This window comes from Gymnoscopelus braueri, assembly GCF_963280865.1.
Source record: "Gymnoscopelus braueri genome assembly, chromosome: 23".
Classification (NCBI taxonomy): Eukaryota; Metazoa; Chordata; class Actinopteri; order Myctophiformes; family Myctophidae; genus Gymnoscopelus; species Gymnoscopelus braueri.
In genome coordinates this window covers 34,517,630-34,539,857 of record NC_137625.1, presented here as the reverse complement: position 1 = coordinate 34,539,857, position 22,228 = coordinate 34,517,630, and the positions used below count along the sequence as shown (strand labels likewise).

At 42.2% G+C, this 22,228-nt stretch overlaps 1 protein-coding gene across 1 annotated transcript in view; it reads right to left on the bottom strand.

The window, feature by feature from the left end:
* The window catches only part of plxna4 (plexin A4), a 355,677-nt gene that overhangs the window by 62,667 nt on the left and 270,782 nt on the right, over positions 1-22,228 (bottom strand). Inside the window, exons 13-19 of the mRNA XM_080421613.1 lie at positions 17,999-18,150; positions 16,063-16,186; positions 12,189-12,325; positions 9,522-9,689; positions 8,322-8,415; positions 3,288-3,521; positions 1,562-1,711 (exon numbers count right to left, since the gene is read on the bottom strand). Coding sequence (XP_080277739.1) covers positions 1,562-1,711; positions 3,288-3,521; positions 8,322-8,415; positions 9,522-9,689; positions 12,189-12,325; positions 16,063-16,186; positions 17,999-18,150 — 1,059 coding nt within the window. The remainder of the gene's footprint in view (positions 1-1,561; positions 1,712-3,287; positions 3,522-8,321; positions 8,416-9,521; positions 9,690-12,188; positions 12,326-16,062; positions 16,187-17,998; positions 18,151-22,228) is intronic.

Here is a 22,228-nt window from a genome sequence, read left to right as displayed (position 1 = left end):
ATCACGAGTGAGAGCAATAATCCCAGGCTATAAATATTCAAAAGCTCAGCTCGCCTTGTAGTGTGTGTGTGTGTGTGTGTGTGTGTGTGTGTGTGTGTGTGTGTGTGTGTGTGTGTGTGTGTGTGTGTGTGTGTGTGTGTGTGTGTGTGTGTGTGTGTGTGTGTGTGTGTGTGTGTGTGTGTGTGTGTGTGTGTGTGTGTGCGCGTGCGTGCGTGCGTGCGTGAGTACTTTTACTAGAGAATCATTTTCCCTGATCCTCACAAGCTAATGTTTTGTATGTGGGTGTCAAGTGTTCATTTCGTCGAAAATGTTTTGTCGACTACCTTTTTTCACTGACAAAAACGAAATAAAAACTAAGCTATGATGACTAAAACTAAGACTAAATATTTTGACAATTTCATCAACAAATAAAAAGGGAAGGACTAGTGGACTAGCGATCCAGTAGAACTAAGACGTCATTTTATGCTTGGTTGCAGGTGGGTGTCGTGCTATGAAAATAGCAGATCTACAAGCTTGTAGCTCTGCAATACAACTCAGGCATTACGACATTAAGATATATTTTAGTAAAAAATAGGGCTAAAGTGGTTAATGTATGTTTTACAATGTCATAATTTATGTCTGCAAAGTAACTAGTAACTTAAGTTTACACATAATTGTAGTGGAGTAAAAGTACAATATTTGCCTCTGAGATGTAGTGGAGTAGAAGTAATATATTGGAAATACTCCTAAGAAAAAATACCTAACATTTTTACTTAAGTAACAGTACTTGAGTAAATGTACTTAGTTACTTTACACCACTGGGCATGCGTGAGCGTGTATGGTAGCCGAGCCTGGAAGCGTTGCCTCGTTCGGAGAGGTCCATGTCTCAGAACCACAAATATAGAACCTTTATATCGAGTATTACGGAGCCCTAATCCTTCTTACTGAAGGCTTATTTTGTTTGTTTGTGTGAGCCGGCCGCCGTAAGGAGAACCACAGGCCATGGCCCGTTGGATTAGAGTCTGTCTGTCTGCCATGTGGACAAGGAGATGGATGGGGAGAGCAGCAAGCAACCAGCCCGTCTGTCCGTCAAACTGTCAATCGATCGATAGATCTGTCTGTCGTCTCCACAAGACCTGTCTCCCTCCCGCCTAACGTCTGTCTTTGTCTGTCTGCTCTCTCCCCACCCCTTCTCTCTTCCTCTCGCACCTGTGTGGGTGTGTGAGTATCACTGTTATACATATATATATATCCAGAATAAAACATGTACCCTTAGTTAAAATGCAAAAGTATTGGTATCCAAATGTAACCCTACCGAAAGTAAAAGTACTAAAATGTTTGAAAATAGCAGATCTACAAGCTCACAACGCGTCACGATGCGACGCGTTGTGAGCTTGTAGAGCTGGTATTTTCAAATAGCCTAGGTATAAAATAGGGCTAAAGTGGTTAATGTATGTTTTATAATGTAATAATTTATATCTGCAAAGTAACTAGTAACTAAAGTCTTCAAATAATTGTAGTGGAGTAAAATTACAATATTTGCCTCTGAGATGTAGTGGAGTAGTGCGTGCGTGCCACTCACCAGGACCTTGTGGCGTCCAGTCAGGTTGGGCGACTCACAGAGCAGCTGTGTCTCTGACACCGTCAAGATGCAGGGCTTGTCACCAATCAGAACGGTGTAGTTGAGCTTCCCGTTGCCGCTGTGCATGGTCGGTGGCAGGAAGTTCCGTCCCTGTGAGAGAGAGAGGGTCGACGTGATTGGTGGATACAGGATTGAATTGAAAGTGTTAGATTAGCTCATAGTGATTAATAATGATAAATCCTTTGTATCGTGAACCAAAGCATTTATTTGATGAACGTCCAAGGGCTTTCTGCAATGAACTGCGGAGTTTTATCAATCAATCAATCAATCAATCTAAATTATCTATAGATCTATAGATCTATCTATCTATAGATACTTGATCAATCAATAAATCAGAGGTGTAAAGCAACTAAGTACATTTACTCAAGTACTGTACTGAATTGCTACTTTTACTTAAGTAACATATCCGAGTACTTCTTCCACCACTGCAATCAAACAATCAATCAAACAATCAAACAATCAATCAATCAATCAATCAATCAATCAATCAATCAATCAATCAATCAATCAATCAATCAATCAATCAATCAATCAATCAATCAATCAATCAATCAATTTATGGACAGTTGGGTTTCTTTCTGATACAGTACTCTCCAACACAGTGGACCTCAAACTTTGGAATTTGAAGGACCCCTTTACGGGTCCATTTGGTTCCACTTGTATGCTCGACCTCTCAGAGTCATGGACCCTCAAGGGCCCATAAACATACAGGGGTATAGGGCCGGACAAGCTCAATGCTTCTCCCTTTTTCAGGGCACTTGGGACAACGCTGCAGTAGCAGCATGTGAATCACTGGAAACTGAACAAATGTGTTACACTTTTTATGTTTTGTGTCCCCCCCCCCCAAAAAATGGACTGAACCGATCTGAGCATCGGATCAATAGCAAGTATGTGCATCAGGGCCGGATACAGAAATTATTAACTGGGGGGGCATTAATAAATGCTGGGGGGGCGGCTTCCTCGGCGCCGCGCGAAGCGCGGCGGCGAAAATTTTTTTTTGGGGGGCCCAAAACCATTTGGGGGGTTTTCGGGGGCCCCAAACCCCCCAAATGCGTAGGAAAATATGCATTGGAAAATATGCATTTTGGCACAGTTAGACCTATAAAAAAATGTTTTGCGAGCAGTCGGCCCGTCACAGTCCCCCCACCCCCCCCGCTTCGGAGAGACACTAAGCGGTGCGTGTTCAGGTGGGTCTAAAATGCTGCCCACGGTGCCCACTTACAGTCTATGGTGCCCACCCAATCAAAATAAATAAATGTTACATAAATATTTTATGATAAAAAAATAAAATAAAAAAATAATATTTTTTTTTTTTATTTTTTTTTTACCCCAATTTTGATTGGGTGGGCAGGATGCACATTTGGGTGGGCACTGCCCACCCCTGCCCCCCCCTAGAACCGGCCCTGATGTGCATCATCTCTGACTCTCAGCCTATACCTAGAAAGGGTGATCCTATACCTTCAGTATAATGGGTGATTCTATACCTTGAGTATAATGGGTGATCCTATACCTTCAGTATAATGGGTGATCCTACACCTTCAGTATAATGGGTGATCCTATACCTTGAGTATAATGGGTGATCCTATACCTTCAGTATAATGGGTGATCCTATACCTTCAGTATAATGGGTGATCCTATACCTTCAGTATAATGGGTGATCCTATACCTTCAGTATAATGGGTGATCCGGGCTTGAGCTCCAGCACGCCGGACGGGTGGAGCTGCTCGAACTCGGGGTTGGGGTAGTAGATGAAGCTGGTGTGGTTGAGGGCCGTCAGCACCGCCACGTCGTCCAGCTTGAAGCCAAACTCGTCGGGCCGCTCGGGTGACTGCCGGTCCAGGCTGATGGGCAGCTCTGGAGCCTGGCACAGCATGGAGGTGGGGCTCAACACCTGGCACAGCTGGAAGCACAGAGAGAGGGAGAGACAGAGAGAGATTTGTTTCGTTTCGTTGTATTTGTTTCGAACACCATACAATAAAAAAGTCACAATAATAGTCATAATGATAGTCACCATAAAAAGTCACATAAAAAAATATATATATTAAAAACAATTCCAACTATCTCAATGAACAATAAATCATAAATGTGTTCGAAAAGGAGCAAGAAGAAGCTAATGCTTATAATATCCTACCCCCTATAATATATATATTTATACATATTTGTAATATATATATATTTTACATACATAAAATCTTATAAGAAAGATTTGATTTGACTTAATTAAAGCAGCACTATGTAACTTTCTTCTTCTACCCCGGATTTGAACTTGGTTTCCTGTTTAAGGGCTCAAATGTTTTACCATTGAGCTAATAGAGCCTGCCTTCTTGCTCATGATACATTGAATCTTGTCCATATGTCAAAGTAGGGAGACAAAATACAACCACCCTAATTGTATAAGTTATATTCTATTAACACACTCTACCATACAGATTGGACAAAATTCATTCATTAAATCAATTTAAAAAAGTTACATAGTGAGGCTTTAATTGCTTTAAACGATTTGTACTATTTACAATGTTGTTACAATGTCTGAGGAGCCAAACAAAAATGGTTTTACTCTTATGTGCCTGTACACAAGCCATAAAAATAAAGAACACCTTGAACCTTGGTGTTATACTATACAGTAAATGAGCATGGTTGTGATGTGGTAGAAGGTAATCTAAGTGCTCGTATACTGTGTGATATTGCTTTTATAGTTCTACAAGCACCGTTTATTATTCAACCGTAAAACGTGGCAACAGATTATATGATTTGTTTATTCAATCATTTTATGTGTCTCCGCCAACGCAGATAGTTCTACCACTAACGGTCCGGGGAGGACTGGAGAGTTGCCAAGCAACGCATAAACAAATATTTGCCTGCCCACTAGCTTGCTACTTTGTTGTGCAGATCAACATGTTGCCACAAAGCCAGCTACTTTGTATCAATCATGCACTGTATCAGTTGCGTTTCGTTTCTCAGTCCCTAGTTTGCCCCATAATTGTCCCAGGAATTGATAACATCCTTTCCATTCATCCTAAAGAGTGAGGTATGTAATACCTACAGTATATAGCCTAATAGCGATACCATGCTGTAAATTGCATACATACTGTATATCTTTTATCAGCCACTTTACCTTGAAAGCGTCAAATTACAACATTCAGTTCACAGAAAATATCTCGGCGCGTTCTCGTTGGTCGTTCGGACAAATCCGACATACCGTACTACTGTACATACATGGGCAACTGGCGGCCCGGGGGCCACATGCGGTCCCCACCTTCACTTATATTATTATATATAATATATATTATCATATATTATTGATTTCAGCTGTTCCAATTGCAAACATGACCCACTTTAATTACTATATTAGTAGCTTAATGACTAGTATTAAAATTCTATTGTCTTTTTTATGTCCAACGTATTTGTATTTAAGTTAAAAAAAGTTAACATAAGTATAACTAAATGCATTTGAAATAAAAAAAAAGTTACTTTTCAGGATTCCAATTAAAGAATAGCAAAAAAAATATCAGGGTTCCAATTGAAAAATAGCAAAAATTGCCGATCTACAAGCTCAAAACGCGTCGCAGTGCGACGCGTTTTGAGCTTACAGCATAAGCTCAAAACGCATATGCATATGCATGCAATGTGGCCCTCTGGAGTGAGTGTGGAAATATAGTGGCCCCCTCCATCATCAAAGTTGCCCACCCCTGCCGTACTAGCTACTGTTTTGCAGAAACTGCGGTGCATAATGGCTAGTGCAGTGTATGGCTCCATATTACAAGGCCCGCGATGCCAGTGAGCCCGCTCAAGATTGGTATCTAATCCGTTTGTAAATGGACAGGCGCCTCCAAAAGTGCAAAGTGGAGGCTGTTTGAAGAACTCCCTCAAAGCAGGCTGCTACAGACGAGATGCGGTTATAGGAGGCGTGTGCGGTCTCATCACGCCCACAATGGGTGCTTTGATGTGTGAAGATGTGGGCCATGATAACCAGCTCCCTGAACTCACCTTCATTTCCTCCCAAAAAAAGACCCCTTGCTCCCTCTCTCCTCTCCTCCCTTTGCTTCATTTATTCCGGCCTTTGTTCTCCTCTCTGATCTTGTCTTCTCTCCATCTCCGTCTCGTCCTCTCATCTCCTCCGTACGCCGCCCGCAGATTACGGTGTTACATTTGTTCTCCAGCCTGTCCCCTCTCCTTCATTCGCGTCTTTTTTTTGCCCTTTTCCCTGCCTCTCGTGACACATGACATATTCAAGCCGACGCTTTGATTCCTTCTTCATCCTCTCCTTCTTCCCCCCCATGCCTCCTCGTCGTTGACGCTCTGCCGAGCCTTGTTTTAACCCATTGAGACCGGGAAAGAATCTGTGTCATTTTTAGATTTCTTTGGCTATTCAAAAATAGCAGTGAGCTTGTAGATCTGCTATTTTTGAAAAATCGTGAAAAGTTGTGCAAATCTTATATATATATATATATATATATATATATAATATATTTGTAAAATATTTTGTTCCAGGGACTCCCAGAAGCAAAGATTTGAGTTAAAAATGTTCCCTTTAAAAATATATATATATTCAACTATTTGCACACAATGTTCAAGATTTTTCAAAAATAGCAGATCTACAAATTCATAGCGCGGCACTCGGTGAGCTTGTATATCTGCTATTTTTGAATAGCCAAGGTATAAAATATGGATAAAGTGGTTACTCAGATGCGTTCCCGGTTTGAATGGGTTAGAGAACAAGAGACAGGTTGTCTGCTGTGTCACTGTGATATCTCCATTTCCTTCTCAGCAGGAATCGCGCGAAAAAAGACAGGGGGGAAACTGACAAAAACAGACTCTCGGCGAGACGTTTTAACATCCGTTCAAACCGTTTTACTCCAACAAGCAGTCTGAAACAGCCTGTCACTCTAATTGGCTCCGTGGACATCAAACCTGACAACCCTGCAGGTTTGCTCAGGACCCCGGTGACAGCCACTCACAGTTCACTGCTGCAGCAAGGTAATTGCTAAGAAGCAAACCCATGTCGTTTTTAAAACGGGTGTTGAAAAGCTCTTTGGATATTTATGACTCTTCGTTTCCTTGGCGTACACACCTGTTTAAATACTGTATATCTGGGATTATAGTTAGATAGATAGATACCTTTATTGAAGCAGCGGGGGAACAGCAGTTAAGAGTTACAGAGTTACAGGTAAAGTGGTAAAAAGTAAGGAAAGAAAGTACTGTCGTACACAGCAATACAAGGCAAGAAAAATAAAACAAGAAGCACCGCCAATACAGAACAACAGTATACAATACTGTACAATAGCTATACAGCTGTCCTACACTATGCAGGAAGCAACAACACAAGGTTCAGTGTCTCACTGTATCCCGTCCTAAAAACAAACCACTTGAATCCCTATTCCACTACTCAAATTTAGAACAAACGCGGGAAAGTTCCCATTCTACTGCTCTACCACCAAAATGTGGAATGCCCCGACACCATCCATTAATGGATGTGTAAAAAACATCTATCAGGAGACCACAAGGGGAGGTGAATGTAATTATCTCATTTGAAGATAGTGGGCCCTATTTTGCGCGTCATAAGTACCAAGTCTTATGACTTAACTTAAGACCTGGGGGTGTGGCCAATACTGTTTGGCCACTCAAAATAGCAAAACAGCATTGGCCACGCCTCCAGGTCTTAAGTTAAGTAATAAGACCTGGTACTTAAGACGCGCAAAATAGGGCCCATAGTGTTTGTATTTGTTGACGACATGTATTATTGTGTTAATTTTGTATGCTATGTTGATGAATTGAATACATAGGGCCACAATGGAAACAAGTCCCCAGGACTTGTTTGTGTCATCCTTTTAGCTTTAATGTCTTACTGTAATATGGATATAATATGAGCTTTCTTTCTGCCCGACAGCAACAATTTAAATAGTAAAAAGGTGGTTTAAATCTGTCTGGGATTTAATTTCAGCAAAGATAACGGGTGAGAAATGAGAGACTCGGATACGAGGGGTGAATTCACTTTCCCGTTGGCGGCCGTTGTGAAGCCAACATGCGAGGAGCACAGATGCTGGATGTGTCGCCAGGCGTGCTGCTCAGATGGACCGGGCAGATAACATTACCGCCTTTTCTTTCCACTGCCGTCGTCTCTCAATCAGATCACAGAGGACTTTTGTGTGGGCTTTGAGTGTGTCGTTACGCTCCCATGGGTGGAGGGGTGCTACGCTCCCATGGGTGGAGGGGTGCTAGGCTCCCATGGGTGGAGGGGTTCATTGATATGGGTGATATGGTTTTCTTTCTTTTGTTTACCTCAGTGTCAAAACTTGTTCCGCAGAGTTTTCTCTGTTAATGAATTGAAGCACAATTTGCTGATTCCTTACTTCACTCTCCGTTCTCCTCTCTCCCTCTCCCCCTCCCTGTGTGTGTTCTCTCTTTTTCATTTCTGGGTCTAATTAGTTTGACCTACCACTGTGACATTAGTCAGAGACTGTGAGACAGTTCATCCGTGCTACTATAAGAGCGCCAAAGATCGGATGATGACGTATTCAAACCACTGGCAGTGGCTCTGACTGCAAATTCACTGACTGCTCATTTACACACGCACGGTGTGTGTGTGTGTGTGTGTGTGTGTGTGTGTGTGTGTGTGTGTGTGTGTGTGTGTGTGTGTGTGTGTGTGTGTGTGTGTGTGTGTGTGTGTGTGTGTGTGTGACTGTGTGTGCGTTTTACTCACATTGAGTGTCTCGCGGCCGTTGTACTTGGCTCTGATGAGAGGGGTCTGAATGACGTCCAGGTTGGTGCCTGTCACCGTCACCGGCGTGTATCCACTGGAAGAGACAGACAGGACCAAGACATGGCAAACGTCAATGCGTTGCTGTCGGGCAAAAAACATCTTTCAACTGTTTTTTTTGTCAATCAATGCCCCTCGTCATACAAGAGTGTATCACAAAAGTGTGAAAAGCTGATTGTAGATCTACGATTTTCACAATTTCGATTTTCTTTTTTCATTATAATAAAAAGTAGTTTTAACGTAGTTTTAACGTAACGTTTTATTATAATAATATCAAATATAAAAATTCTAAATGTGATGGAACCGATTGCTGGTTCCTCAATGTTGGATCCAGTTCCGGATCCCAACCCTACGTGTGTGTGTGTGCAGTGGTGGAAAAAGTACTAACATTCTTTACTTAAGTAAAAGTATCAATAATGCAATATAGAAATGCTCTGTTACAAGTAAAAGTCAGGAATTAAAAATGTACTTGAGTAAAAGTACAAAAGTATTGGCTTCAAAATGTACTTAAAGTACCAAAAGTAAAAGTACTAAAATATTTGAAAATAGCAGATCTACAAGCGCACAACGCGTAGCTTGTAGATCTGCTATTTTCAAATAGCCTAGGTATAAAATAAGGCTAAAGAGGTTAATGTATGTTTCATAATATCATTTATATCTGCAAAGTAACTAGTAACTAAAGTTTTCAAATAATTGTAGTGGAGTAAAAGTACAATATTTGCCTCTGAGATGTAGTGGAGTAGAAGTAAAAGTATTAGTAAATTAGAAATACTCAAGTAAAGTACAAATACTACAAAATTGCACTTGAGTACAGTACTTAAGTAAATGTACTTAGTTACTTTCCACCACTGTGAAAAGCTGGTCTAAAAGGTTGTAGATCTGCTATTTTCAAAAAAGAATTATTAAAAAATATATAAAAAGTCAGTTTTGGACATAATGTCCGAAACCGTAACAACACAAGTCCAAATGTGATGGAACCGATTGCTGGTTCCTCAATGTTGGATCCGGGCCCGGATCCCAACCCCATGTGTGTGTGCATGAGAGACATAAATAAACTAGATATTGTCCTTCGTTATGGACTCTCCACCTATCAACCTCCACACTGGTGTTTGCTGTGGTGATGTGTGCTTCCACTGTATATACCTGAAGATGCTCCACTCGGGTTCTATCTTGGTGATGGTGGGGTCCTCCACGTACTCGAAGCGCAGGACCTTCTGGAGGTGGGCTTTATCCACCCGCACCGACACCGACACGTTGCCGTAGCCGTTCAGCGAGGTGTGGGTCCGGCAGGTGATCCACTGGCCGCCCCTCCTGAGGTCACGGAGGTCGCGTTAACACACATCACACAAACGTTAGTTACCGAAGTCTTAAAGGGATAGTTCAGCCCCAAAATGTCTTTTTTCCTATCGATTAGTCACCCCATGGAGACTTGAAGTCATAGATTCCTAAGCCAACAATTTGATGACCGGCAGCGGTTCCGGTAGGAGACAGTATCCTTTGTGTCTCCTACCGCTGCCTACCGGTCCACTGGTCATCCAATGATTGGCTTAGGAATGCGACAAAAACAAAATAATATCCATGAATTCAAGTCTCCATGGGGTGACTAATCGATATTATTTACAATAATTGTTTGGGTGAACTATCCCTTTAAGTATATACATGAGCTTGTATATCTGCTATTTTTGAATATTCAAATAAATCTGAAAGGACAGAGATGCGTTCCCGGATTGAATGGGTTAAAATACAAAATACAACAAAATCTGTATTAAAAGAACAATACATTACAAAGTTACAAGGCACAAAGTCCACTGAAACTGTAGTTGGTCATAGTGTACTGAAAAAATATGCGCTTTTAACCTGTTAAAAATATCTGGAACTGAAATGATTAATGAGGTAAATGGAGCATGGTGAGAGAAGGTACTACTGCCGGCTATGTTTGAAGAAAAGACGGCAAGGACAAATGTGAAAAGTTGCTTGACAGTTAAGGGGGTCAAGAAGTGGAATAACTGTGATAACCAACTAAAGAGAATGTGGAAACATGGGTACGTTTAAGAAATTGTTCACATGCGAAACAATATAAAGTTACTTACTTAAGTAAAAGTATCAATACTGCAATGTAGAAATACTTACAAGTAAGAGTCAGAAATTCAGAATTTACTGGAGTAAAAGTACAAACGTATTGGTATCAAAATGTACTTAAAGTACCAAAGTAGAACGTACTCATTATGTAGAATGTCCCATTTCACAAGTTTTCAAATGTGTAAAATGTATAAAAATCGTTTGAAATAGCAGATCTACAAGCTCACAATGCATCGCATCGCAACACATTGTGAGCTTGTAGCTTGGAGCTTGTAGATTGGCTATTTTCAAATGGCAAAAAAATGTATAGGGCTGAAGTGGGTAATGTATGTTTTGTAATAATAATCAAAATCTACAAAGTAACTAGTAACTAAAGTTTTCAAACAATTGTAGCGGAGTAAAATTATAATATTTTCCTCTAAGATGTAGTGGAGTATAAGTAAAAGTACAGCAGATTGGAAATACTCCAGTCAAATAAAAATACCTCAAAATTGTACTTAAAGGGATACTTCACTTTCACATAAAATAAACATTAAAAAATAAATATTAAAAATAAATGAAAAAAGTAATGGAAAAATCACGGCCCCCTCACGCATTAGAGTGTCCTACTAATGTGTGAGGGGGCCTTTATTTTGCCATAACTTCTTTCATTTTTTAAAAATATTTATTTTTAATGTTTATTTTATGTGAAAGTGAAGTATCCCTTTAAGTACAGTACTTGAGTAAATGTACTTAGTTACTTTACACCACTGATAATGAGTCACTTCATAAACACAAAGAGAGCTGCCATCATGACGTGCGTCGTAGCAACAAGCATTCATCTTCCATCTCCGCGGTCGTCTGTCATTGGTCGAGAGACGGCAGACGAGACGGATGGATCACTGACGTGACCGCTATATGGCGGTCGGTCTATTGATTAGGGATCAGGGGAAGTGGTTCAGGTCTTATTGTGCGTATGGATTTTCTCTGGGTTTCCATCTTTGACCTGACTTGTGGCTGAGACAAGGTCAAACCCCCGAACATCAAATGAAAAAAAAACGCCACATCGGGGGACATATTATTCAGATGACTCGAGATGGTCGGTTTAAACTGACATGTATCAGAAATATCTTTCATCGACTAAACTCGAGAATTGTGCCATCGATCGTTTTCCGACGCGCTCGGCCAGGTGTGCGTCGAGTTTGACGTGTGCCCGCCCGCTAACCTCAGCAGCGGTGGGAAGTACATTTACTCAAGTAGCCTACAGTACTTAAGTCTATTTTTGGGATACTTTCACTTTACTGGATTATTTCACATTTTAAATACTTTTACTTCTCCTCCACTACATCTCAGAGGCACATTCCACTCCACTACGATTATTTGAAAATGTAGTTACTACTGTAGTTACTTTGTAGATTTTGTTTGTGATTACAAAACATACATTAACCATATACGCCAGCTATTTGAAAATAGCAAATCTACAAGCTAGCGTTGTTAGCTTATAGATCAGCTATTTTCAAACAATTTTCATACATTTTGAAAACAAGTGAAATGGGACATTCTGCGTACCGGTAAACGAGTACTTTTACTTCTGGTACTTTAAGTACATTCTGATACCAATACTTTTTGTACTTTTACGCAAGTACATTTTTGAATACCGGACTTGTACTTCTAACAGAGAATTCCTACATTGTGGTATTGATACTTTTACTTAAGTAAAACATTAATGTGAGTACTTCTTCTGCCGCTAACCTGAGATACGTGCAGGGCTGGTCCTTGAACATGATGGACACGTTGCTGCCGGCGTCCAGGTTGCTCCCGGTGATGTTGACCACGGTTCCCCCGGAAACGGGCCCCCTGCTGGGCTTGAGGTGGAGCAGTCTCGGGAGCTGTAGTAGAGAGAGAGGGCACAGTAATCAATATCAATCATTCATAATCATTCAATTATGCATTATAGAGCATAGTGTTTGGCGAACAACATGAGGACCATGAGGCAATAACTATACCGTTGAGTTCGGAGGTCATACTACTAGGTCAACTATGAAAATGTCATCAGACACACTGTAATACATCAACATTTTCATGTAAAAGTATTGCATGACATCAGACAGCTTCAGTGCGACATATCGCTGTCTACTTTCATCTGCTCTTCTATTGCTCTTCTTCGCCTTGCCTACTTGTTGTTAACTAGTTGTACGAACTCTTGTTTTATTGTTTTATTGGATCTTGTTTATTTGATACACTTATTTGCTTTAGCTCTTGCTCATTTGATTTTCCTATTTGTCTCATCTGTTTAAGAAAGTAGGTAGCTGATATATTGCACTTTTACCTTAGCGCTAGGTATACTCTCAGTTGCTTGTTTTAGAAGAGAATGCACTTAAGACTTCTGGTGATTAGTAGTTTTGTTCCCTACCTATGTTGAATGCACTTATTGTAAGTCGCTTTGGATAAAAGCGTCTGCTAAATGACTGTAATGTAATGTAACGTAATGTAATGTATTGAGACATTTAGATCGTGTCAAAGGTCAAGTCTCACCTAGACACATGATCTGACATTTTGAACTGATGGTCCAGATTAAAGTTATCCCCTGAGCAAGCAGGCAGTCTCTATTAGCCATGGTAAAAAAAAATAAAAAAAAGTCTGCACGGGAAACTGGGTTCAAATCCAGGGTAGAAGGGAAAAGTTACATTTTCTTTTTTTTTAACCACAGAATTTGGGTGGATGGCTTTTTTTCTTTTTCCCTGGGATCAGCTCCAGAAGGACATTAAACTGGAGCACTCGTCCCTTTGGGTGATTTTAACCACTTGAACCCAAACCTCTCTATTCTAGGACAAACATTGTAACATCTCCAGTGCTTGGAGGTGGGTCTCCCCCAGCACTCTTCCATTGAGAAATGTAAACTTTGGTGTAAAAGGTGTCAAGTAGGACAACACTAGAGGGAGCGACCATGATCTGGTACCAACCCCAATATAGAACAAACATGGGAAAGTTCTCATTCTACTACTCTGCCACCAAAATGTGGAGAATGCCCCGACACCATCCATTATTAAAGGATGTTTCAATACTGGCCTGAAAAATACATCTATCAGGGGACCACCAGCAGTGGTGTAAAGTACATTTACTCAAGTACTGTACTTAAGTACAATTTTGAGGTATTTTTTTTTTACTTTACTGGAGTGTTTCCAATTTTCAGTACTTTTACTTTTACTCCACGACATCTCAGAGGCAAATGTTGTACTTTTACTCCACCACAATTATAAGAAAACTTGAGTTACTTTGTAGATTTTGATTACTAATAGAAAACATACATTAACCACTTCAGCCCTATATACATTTCGGCCATTTGAAAATAGCCGATCTAAAAGCTGACAATGCATCGCATTGCGACACTTTGTGAACTTGTTGATCTGCTATTTTCAAAAGATTTTGTATACATTTTGAAAACTTGTGAAATGGGACATTGTGCATAATGAGTAGTTTCAACTTTTGGTACTTTTAAGTACATTTTGATACCAATACTTTTGTACTTTTACTCAATTTTGAATTCCGGACTTTTACTTGTAATACAGTATTTCTACATTGCAGTATTGATACTTTTACTTAAGTAAAACATTTGAGTACTTTTTCCACCACTGCAGTGAAGTCCTGATTCAGGGAGTGGAGTGCAGCGCAGTGTGAGGTTTGTCTTCCAGTTCATTTGCTTCGGCTCATAATCGGCTCATCAGCCGTCTTGTGTGTCGTGACATCTGACCTGACATGATGTAATTCTGTTCACACACGGTCCCGCCGAGACCTTAAACCCACCGCCCCATTAATAGACTGTGAGAGGGGAGAATTGATAACTCCGCATTAAAAAGGGCAAGAACTGCACTGCTTTTCAGTGGGAGTGTGTGTCTGTCTGCATGCATGCGCGCACGCGTGCGTTTGTGTGTGTGTGCGTGTGCGCATGTGTGCGTGTGCATGTGTGTGTGCGTGTAATTCGTGCGCGCGCGCGCGTGTGTGTGTGTGTGTGTGTGTGCGCGTGCGTGTGCGTGTGTGCGTGTGTGTGTGTGTGTGTGTGTGTGTGTGTGTGTGTATGTGTGTGTGTCCTTGTGCGTGCGTGCGTGCGTGCCTGTGTGTGTGTGTGTGTGTGTGTGTGTGTGTGTGTGTGTGTGTGTGTGTGTGTGTGTGTGTGTGGTGTACGTGGGTGTGAGTGTGTGTGTGTGTGTGTGTGTGTGCTTGCGATGAAGTGTGTGTAAGAGGGTGATGTGTTTATGATTAAGTGGCTACAGTACTTAAGGGAGAATGCTGAGGGAGCAGCGTACGGAAAAAGCCTCCACACGTGTATGTATGTGTGCGCACGTGTGTGTGTGTGTGTGTGTGTGTGTGTGTACGGTACAGTACCGCGGCATGTGTGCGTCGTGCTACCTGCAGGAAATATGTCACAAAAGCTCCTTTTATAGCCACTGTTCCATTTCCGACCCCGGGCTCATTAGTGCGTGCCAGTCATCGAGCAGCACACACTTTTTTTTGCAGGTACAGAAACATGGAGCGGAAGTGCTGAGCGCAGAGACTCTGGGCCAAGAGAACGCCATGCGCCGTGTCAGAGCGAGCCTTCATCCGCCCGGCGACAGCACTCCGAGCACGGCATTAAACACGCCCAGGTGAGGGCACAGTGGGGTGTTAACACACAGCCTAGTGATTAGAGCAGGGGATGTGGGTTGGTGCCTTAAGGCCCCCTAACACACACCAAACGGACTTGTCCTGACTACTACTACTACTACTACTACAGCCTGACGTTGGGAGATCAGTCAAGTCATGACGTCAAAGGTGTAAAGGTGTGAAAAGTTGCCGTGTGGGCGGTGTACGGTACACGCCGCGCAGACAGCCAGTCAGCTGATGGGTTGCTGTTTTGCGCCGCCTGCGTGAGAGGAAATAACTCCATGCCAGCTCAGTCAAGGAAGGTTTTGAAAGGAAAAGACGTGCAGTCCGTTCTCTAGATATAATATAACTCATGGGTGGCAAACCTCGCACCGGAAGTTTGATGAAATACATTGCAGTGGATGGACATTATTTCTGAACAATTGTGACCTTTTTTCATATAATCGGTTCAGGAATATAAAAGAAGACATTTCACACATTGTTTTCTGCTGTGTTGCTTTTCGATGTGTACACTGTGTAATGTTATAGAGGTATCTAAAGGGCACAAAGAATGTTTCTGAACGGCCAAAGTATTGCGAGACTGTCCACCATTTCCTGTCTGGCAGCCAAATCTTGCGATAACTCCGAAGGAGAAAGGATACCTGCCGCTGTTTAGATACATCAATAAAATGATGTGATGTGCTTTGCACATCGAAAAGCAAGTGATTAGAAAACAACCTGTGATATGTCTTCTTTTATATTCCCAAACCGATTATATGACAAAGGTCGCAATCGTTCAGAAATAATGTTTGTTCATGAGCTGGTCCAGCCGGCTCCGTCCACTGCACTGTATTTCATCAAACTTTCGTTGTGATGTTTGCCACCCATGAGTTATGATATATCTAGAGAACGGACTGCACATCTTTTCCTTTCAAAACCTTCCCTGAGCTCAGTGGCCTCGTGAGCGGATAATTGAGCGGAAGCATTCCCTCAGAGAAAGACTCACCACAAAGTAGTACAACTTGGAGGACTGGGCCATGAACTCCGGTTTACACTCTCCCACGCCCACGCACACCTGGACGTTACCGGTGAACTGGCTCATTTCAGCTTTACCCATCTCACACACGATCCTGAAAAAACACACACACACACACACACACACACACACACACACACACACACACACACACACACACACACACACACACACACACACACACACACACACACACACACACACACACACACACACACACACACACACACACACACACACACACACAGTATTATTATACTTGTGAGGACATAGCAAATTATGAGAATTGAAAATAGCATTGAAAATAGCTTGTAGGCTAAAAACGTAAGACATTTTTTTGTTACTCCAGTGCGCCACCTACAGATATTGTCAACAGTGCATTTCCATTGACCAGATCTGTACTGTAGGTGGCTCACTGGAGTGAATAAAATATTTCCGGTGGAATTAATTGTTTCCTGGCCAAAAAGTGGATTTTACACAAAAGGTAGGGGGTCCTCCCACCGAGGACAGTAGGCTTTCAACACCTTAAAACCACTTTTGTTTCTGTGAGTAGCGAACACATTGTTTATTTTGACTGAAGTGTGGAGTAGACATCCTGCACCCGTTTGAATGAGGAAACTACACGTGCAGTCACCAGTGTTGCCATGTCTGCTTATTATAAGCGACTTTGGGCTTGTTTGTCTGTAAAGTTGCTTGTACATTGGTGGTTTGGTTTTTTTGGGGCTTGTTTCTATAGCGTAGTAGCATATTTGGGCTTGTTTCCTAATGTTGTTTAAACAAGTGGTTCTCAAACATTTTCTCAAGTTATTTTTTTGTTTTTTTTTGTTGTTGCAGATCTACAGATTATAGTTCGGCTATTTTCAAATATCCTATGGCCTATAGTCACTTCTTTCGGGCCTGATTTCATAGACCTGGTTGCTTATTCTTCTCGCAAAATCTGGCAACACTGGCAGTCGCATAGTGATAAGGAGAACTCCTGACGCTACATGGACCAAAGCTATGGACCATGCAGCTACCTTAAGAATGGCTCTAATCCCAGGTTAAAGCCTGGATACAATGACGTGGGGCTTTTTTTGGCAGCGGGTTCTCCGCCCACACGCTGCCAACTCGTAGGACGACAGCAAGAACACCGCCATCCTTTTTCATATAGCTATGACCTCAAAAAACACACGCTTCCCTTTTTCCACAGAGCTCAGCACTTTGCTTCATGGAAGAAGAAAAAAAACTGCTGGCATCTAACTTAGTTTCTTGTAGCAAGAAGGATGAACGAACGCTGGGCTTGTTGATAAGCCACTTTTTAAACTAGTTTGAGATCATCTTAATGGGAGGCGCGCCTGTCACTTTTACCAAAGCACTGGATTAAGCTTTAATAAAAAGTTAAATGCAGCTTCCCCCAGGGCAATTTTGGGATTGTTGCATGTTTGTGCATGGCGTGTGTGTGTGTGTGTGTGTGTGTGTGTGTGTGTGTGTGTGTGTGTGTGTGTGTGTGGGTGTGTGTGTGTGTGTGTGTGTGTGTGTGTGTGTGTGTGTGTGTGTGTGTGTGTGTGTGTGTGTGTGTGTGTGTGTGTGTGTGCACGCGTGCATGCGAGGCGTTGTGAGCTTGTAGATTGTCTATTTTCACAATCTTTCTTATGTAATATTTGATAAATTTGGCCAATTTGGTATTAAAAAGGTCTTAAAAAAGTCATTAAATTGTAACTTTAGACATGTGCAGATACCCTGTATAAACTTATACTGTATGTTGGTTTGTTGTTGAGTGAGAAAACAATGTTGCACATTAAGCTTATCATCTGGGGACCCCCGAAATTATTTGGGGACCCCCAGTTTGGGAGCCATTGGTGTAAACTGATGAGACGACATAGTGCCCATGAGCAAGGGACTGGGGTGGTATAGAACATAGACGTACTGCTCGGCGGGGATGTATCCTTCCTGGACCGGGGTGCAGTTGACCTTGGCCACCTTCACGTTGCCCTGGATCTCTCTGAACTCCAGGCCCAAGTTCTCCCCACGGATGGTCACCAGGGTTCCCCCCTCTCTCGGACCCCTCAGTGGAGTGACCTGGGGTGAAGGACACATTCAAGTCAATTAACACAGAGATAAGATTCTCTTTGAAGGAAAAAAAAGAAAACAGTTTGACAAGTTTATTATTGAGCAGTGGTTCTCACACATTTTTATGTCAAGGACCCCAAATATATACGTATGTATTTGGCTGCTGACCCCCATCTGTAAAGAGCTTGTGCCATAAGAGATTAAGGAATCTAATAATTAAAGGTAGGGTAAGTGATCTTTTTTAGTATTTTTTTGTTTTTGTGTTAAAACGGTTAAAGTACTATATTGTGATAGTAATCATTGCTACAGAGCGTTTGTTCGGTCACAGAGGTCTCTCCAGCTCTTTAGTAAACAGAATATAGTACATTTTCAGGTAGGTGACAACATTTAAGCCAATCAGGAGAGAGCACTGAAAATGCATTTTCTGTTTAATAAAGAGCTGGAGAGACATGGGAGACTCCTTTTACTGAACAAACACTCTATAGCAATGAGTATCACAATATAGTCTATAGAGCTATTTAACACTTATTTTAACCAAAGTAAATCACTTACCCTACCTTTAAGTTAAAAAAAAAGGGGGGAATTTTGTTTTCTTTTGAAGCGAACATTTGTAACTCAAATCTTTGCTTCTGGGGGTCCCTGGCACAAACCCTTTTCAGATGGGGGTCCTCGGCCAAATACATATAATTTTGGGGGTCCTTGGCATGAAAAGGTTTGAGAACCACTGCACTTGTGTTCGTGCGTGTGTGACCAAATTGGGCTCCACTATAGGTCCCAAAGGAGCGTGAGTGAGCTGTGTCATTGCCACATAGGGATCCCCAGTCCGTCAAGTGGGATTGTGTGTTTATTTGTTATCATGGCACCCCCCCACCCCCGACTGTCTGTGTATCCTGATAGTGTTTGTTACTGTATCGAAAAGATCAAAGGGTCCTTCTGTCTTGAACGTTACATTTTTTTTACAGACTGGCAGCTAGACAGGAATTGTAATGATCCAATCAGCAGACAGCGGCGGCAAGGTCACGGCAGGTCATCGCACTGCCGTGGCGTCCCCGACCCATGCTGGAAGCGTATGGGTAAAATGACTAGCGTGCACGCACAAACACATGCACACACACACACACACACACACACACACACACACACACACACACACACACACACACACACACACACACACACACACACACACACACACACACACGCAAACAGAGAGTGCAAGTGTGGGTCTCCATCATTAGAGCAGAGAAAAGAGGAAATAGGAGCAGGGAAAATAGTGAGTGTGGAATGAGACTGAGAGAAAGAGGGATTGGAAAACGAGAGAGAGAGAGAGAGAGATATAGAGGAGTCTCCTTTCATTAGCTCAACGAGCCGCTGATTAGATTTGTGACTTTGACAAGCTAATTGACGGTTGGTAAGAGGAAAACACTTAATCACTGGCCTCTCTCTCTCTCTCTCTCTCTCTCTCTGTCTCTCTCTCTCTCTCTCTCTCTCTCTCTCTATCATGGCAGTCTCTCGCTCTCCATCTGTTGATGGGCGATGTCATTATAATGAAGTGCATTAGAATGCATTAGGGCTGGGCAGCCATCTTGCAGACCCCTCACTCCTCACTCAGCACGGTGACAGCTTTTATGGAGGAACGTGAGAAGGATACAATATGTTGTTACTACAGGATGACAGGGTGTCTGTCTGTCTGTCTGTCTGTCTGTCTGTCTGTCTGTCTGTCTGTCTGTCTGTCTGTCTGTCTGTCTGTCTGTCTGTCTGTCTGTCTGTCTGTCTGTCTGTCTGTCTGGGGAGGAAGGGAGAGAGGGAGGGAGAGAGAGGAGGAGAGGAAAGAGTGAGAGAGAGAGAAAGAGAAAGAGAGAGAGAGAGAGAGAGAGAGAGAGAGAGAGAGAGAGAGAGAGAGAGAGAGAGAGAGAGAGAGAGAGAGAGAGAGAGAGAGAGGGGAGAAGGAGAGACAGAGAGAGAGGGGGAGAAGGAGAAAGAGAGAGAGAGAGAGAGAAAGAGAGAGAGAGAGAGACACAGACAGACAGAGATAGACAGAGAGAGAGAGAGAGAGAGAGAGAGAGAGAGAGAGAGAGAGAGAGAGAGAGAGAGAGAGAGAGAGAGAGAGAGAGAGAGAGAGAGAGACGTGCTAAAATGCAAAAAATATTTAGCATTTAGTTGATTATCTTTTATATGGACAGACAGACACATAGACAGAACAATAGAGAGAACCACACAGAGACAGACAGACAGACAGACAGACAGACAGACAGACAGACAGACAGACAGACAGACAGACAGACAGACAGACAGACAGACAGACAGACAGACAGACAGACAGTGCATGCATGTGGTGGTAGTTTGGTGTGTGCTACAGGTTACCCCTCCGTTTCATCATCCTATCTTTCTCCTCATCCGCTCATCCCATCATTTATCAGGATAACTGCAGGGTCTCCCTACCTCCTCCCAGCTGCACTCCTTTCCATGTGGTGTAAAGTAACTAAGTACATTTACTCAACAAACAATTACAAAGTACGGTACTAGAATAATTTTTTTTTTTACTTTGCTCATGTCCATTTTATAATACTTTTACTTCTACTCCACTACAGGCAAATATTGTAGTTTTTACTTTAAACTTGAGTTACTAGTTACTTTGTAGATTCAGATCATTATTACAAAACACACATTAACCCATTAAGACCTGCTTTATACTCATACCTTATATATCGGCTTTTGGTACTTTTGAATACAGGCCTTTTACTTGTAACAGAGTATTGTATATCGTGTCTGTCGGGTGGAAACCTCACACGTCCACAACTGTTACTTTTCACGATTAAAATTCAAACTTAGCACAAATAGCAGATCTACAAGCTCAAAATGTGCCGCTTCGCGCCACGCACACAAAAAATAAATAAATATGGAATTCTACCCGACAGCAACGATATATCGCATTAGAGCTACAGTACTAATACTTGAGTAAAAATATTCCATCCCTCAAACTCCACTCCATCCCTCCCTCCCTCCCTCCCTCCCTCCCTCCCTCCCTCCCTCCATCCATCCATCCATCCACTGGTCTCATGTAGGTCAGCCCTATTTGCCTCACGCAGAGACACTCACACAGCATCCCCGACCACATGCAGTGTGTGTGCATGCGTCTGTCCAGGGATGAAGGATAACTGGAGAGAATGGGAGAGCTCTGTCTCTAACGGACACCTGGGGGCCAGCATATGGACAGAACTTGTGTGTGTGTGTGTGTGTGTGTGTGTGTGTGTGTGTGTGTGTGTGCGCACACACACACACACACACACTGATCAACTGTACTGTAGTACATAGAACATAACATGCTAGGTAGTGATATATGTAGCATTCTGTGAGTGGAAACACCTTGAAGTCACACTGTAAACATGTCACTCTAAGGGGCTAAAAATGGGCCGACGAGGGTGCAGCTCAGCCAACATAATATCGTTGCTGTCGGGCAGAAACCTCTTATCTCCATATTCTGACTGTTTGTGTTTTTCCGTAAAGTAACGCCCTGCTTGATCATACTACAGCGTCACACAAAAGCATCAAAAGCAGCAGATCTACAAGCTCGAAACGCGGCGCGAAGCGACGCGCTTCGAGCTTGTGGATCTGCTACTTTTGATGTTTTTGAATTAGAATCCTGAAAAGTAACAGTTTTGGACATATGAGGTTTACACCCGACAGAGACGATAACTAACACGGTAGATTTACTCAACCGACAGAATGCTTACCGCCACGTTAATTTCATCTGTAACGTTGATTTATAATTCTCATTCATGGAGGGACTGACTTCTAATAGAGTGAAAGATGTGAAACTACTACTCTATCACTTATTATCGTATCCGATCCGTAACTAAATCAAATGATTGACGAGTGAGAAGTGACACTATGTCATTATGTCAGAGCTGTCAATCAATCATACAGTGACAGATGGAAGTGTGTTCTCGTTCATTGTAATTAATCACGTGAAACCTAGCATCCCTATATTCTGGGGTGAAACATTTGGTGAAAATAACGGATGAACAAGCTTACAATGTGTTGCGTTGTTGCGGCGTGCTGTGAGCTTGTACATCTGCTATTTCGG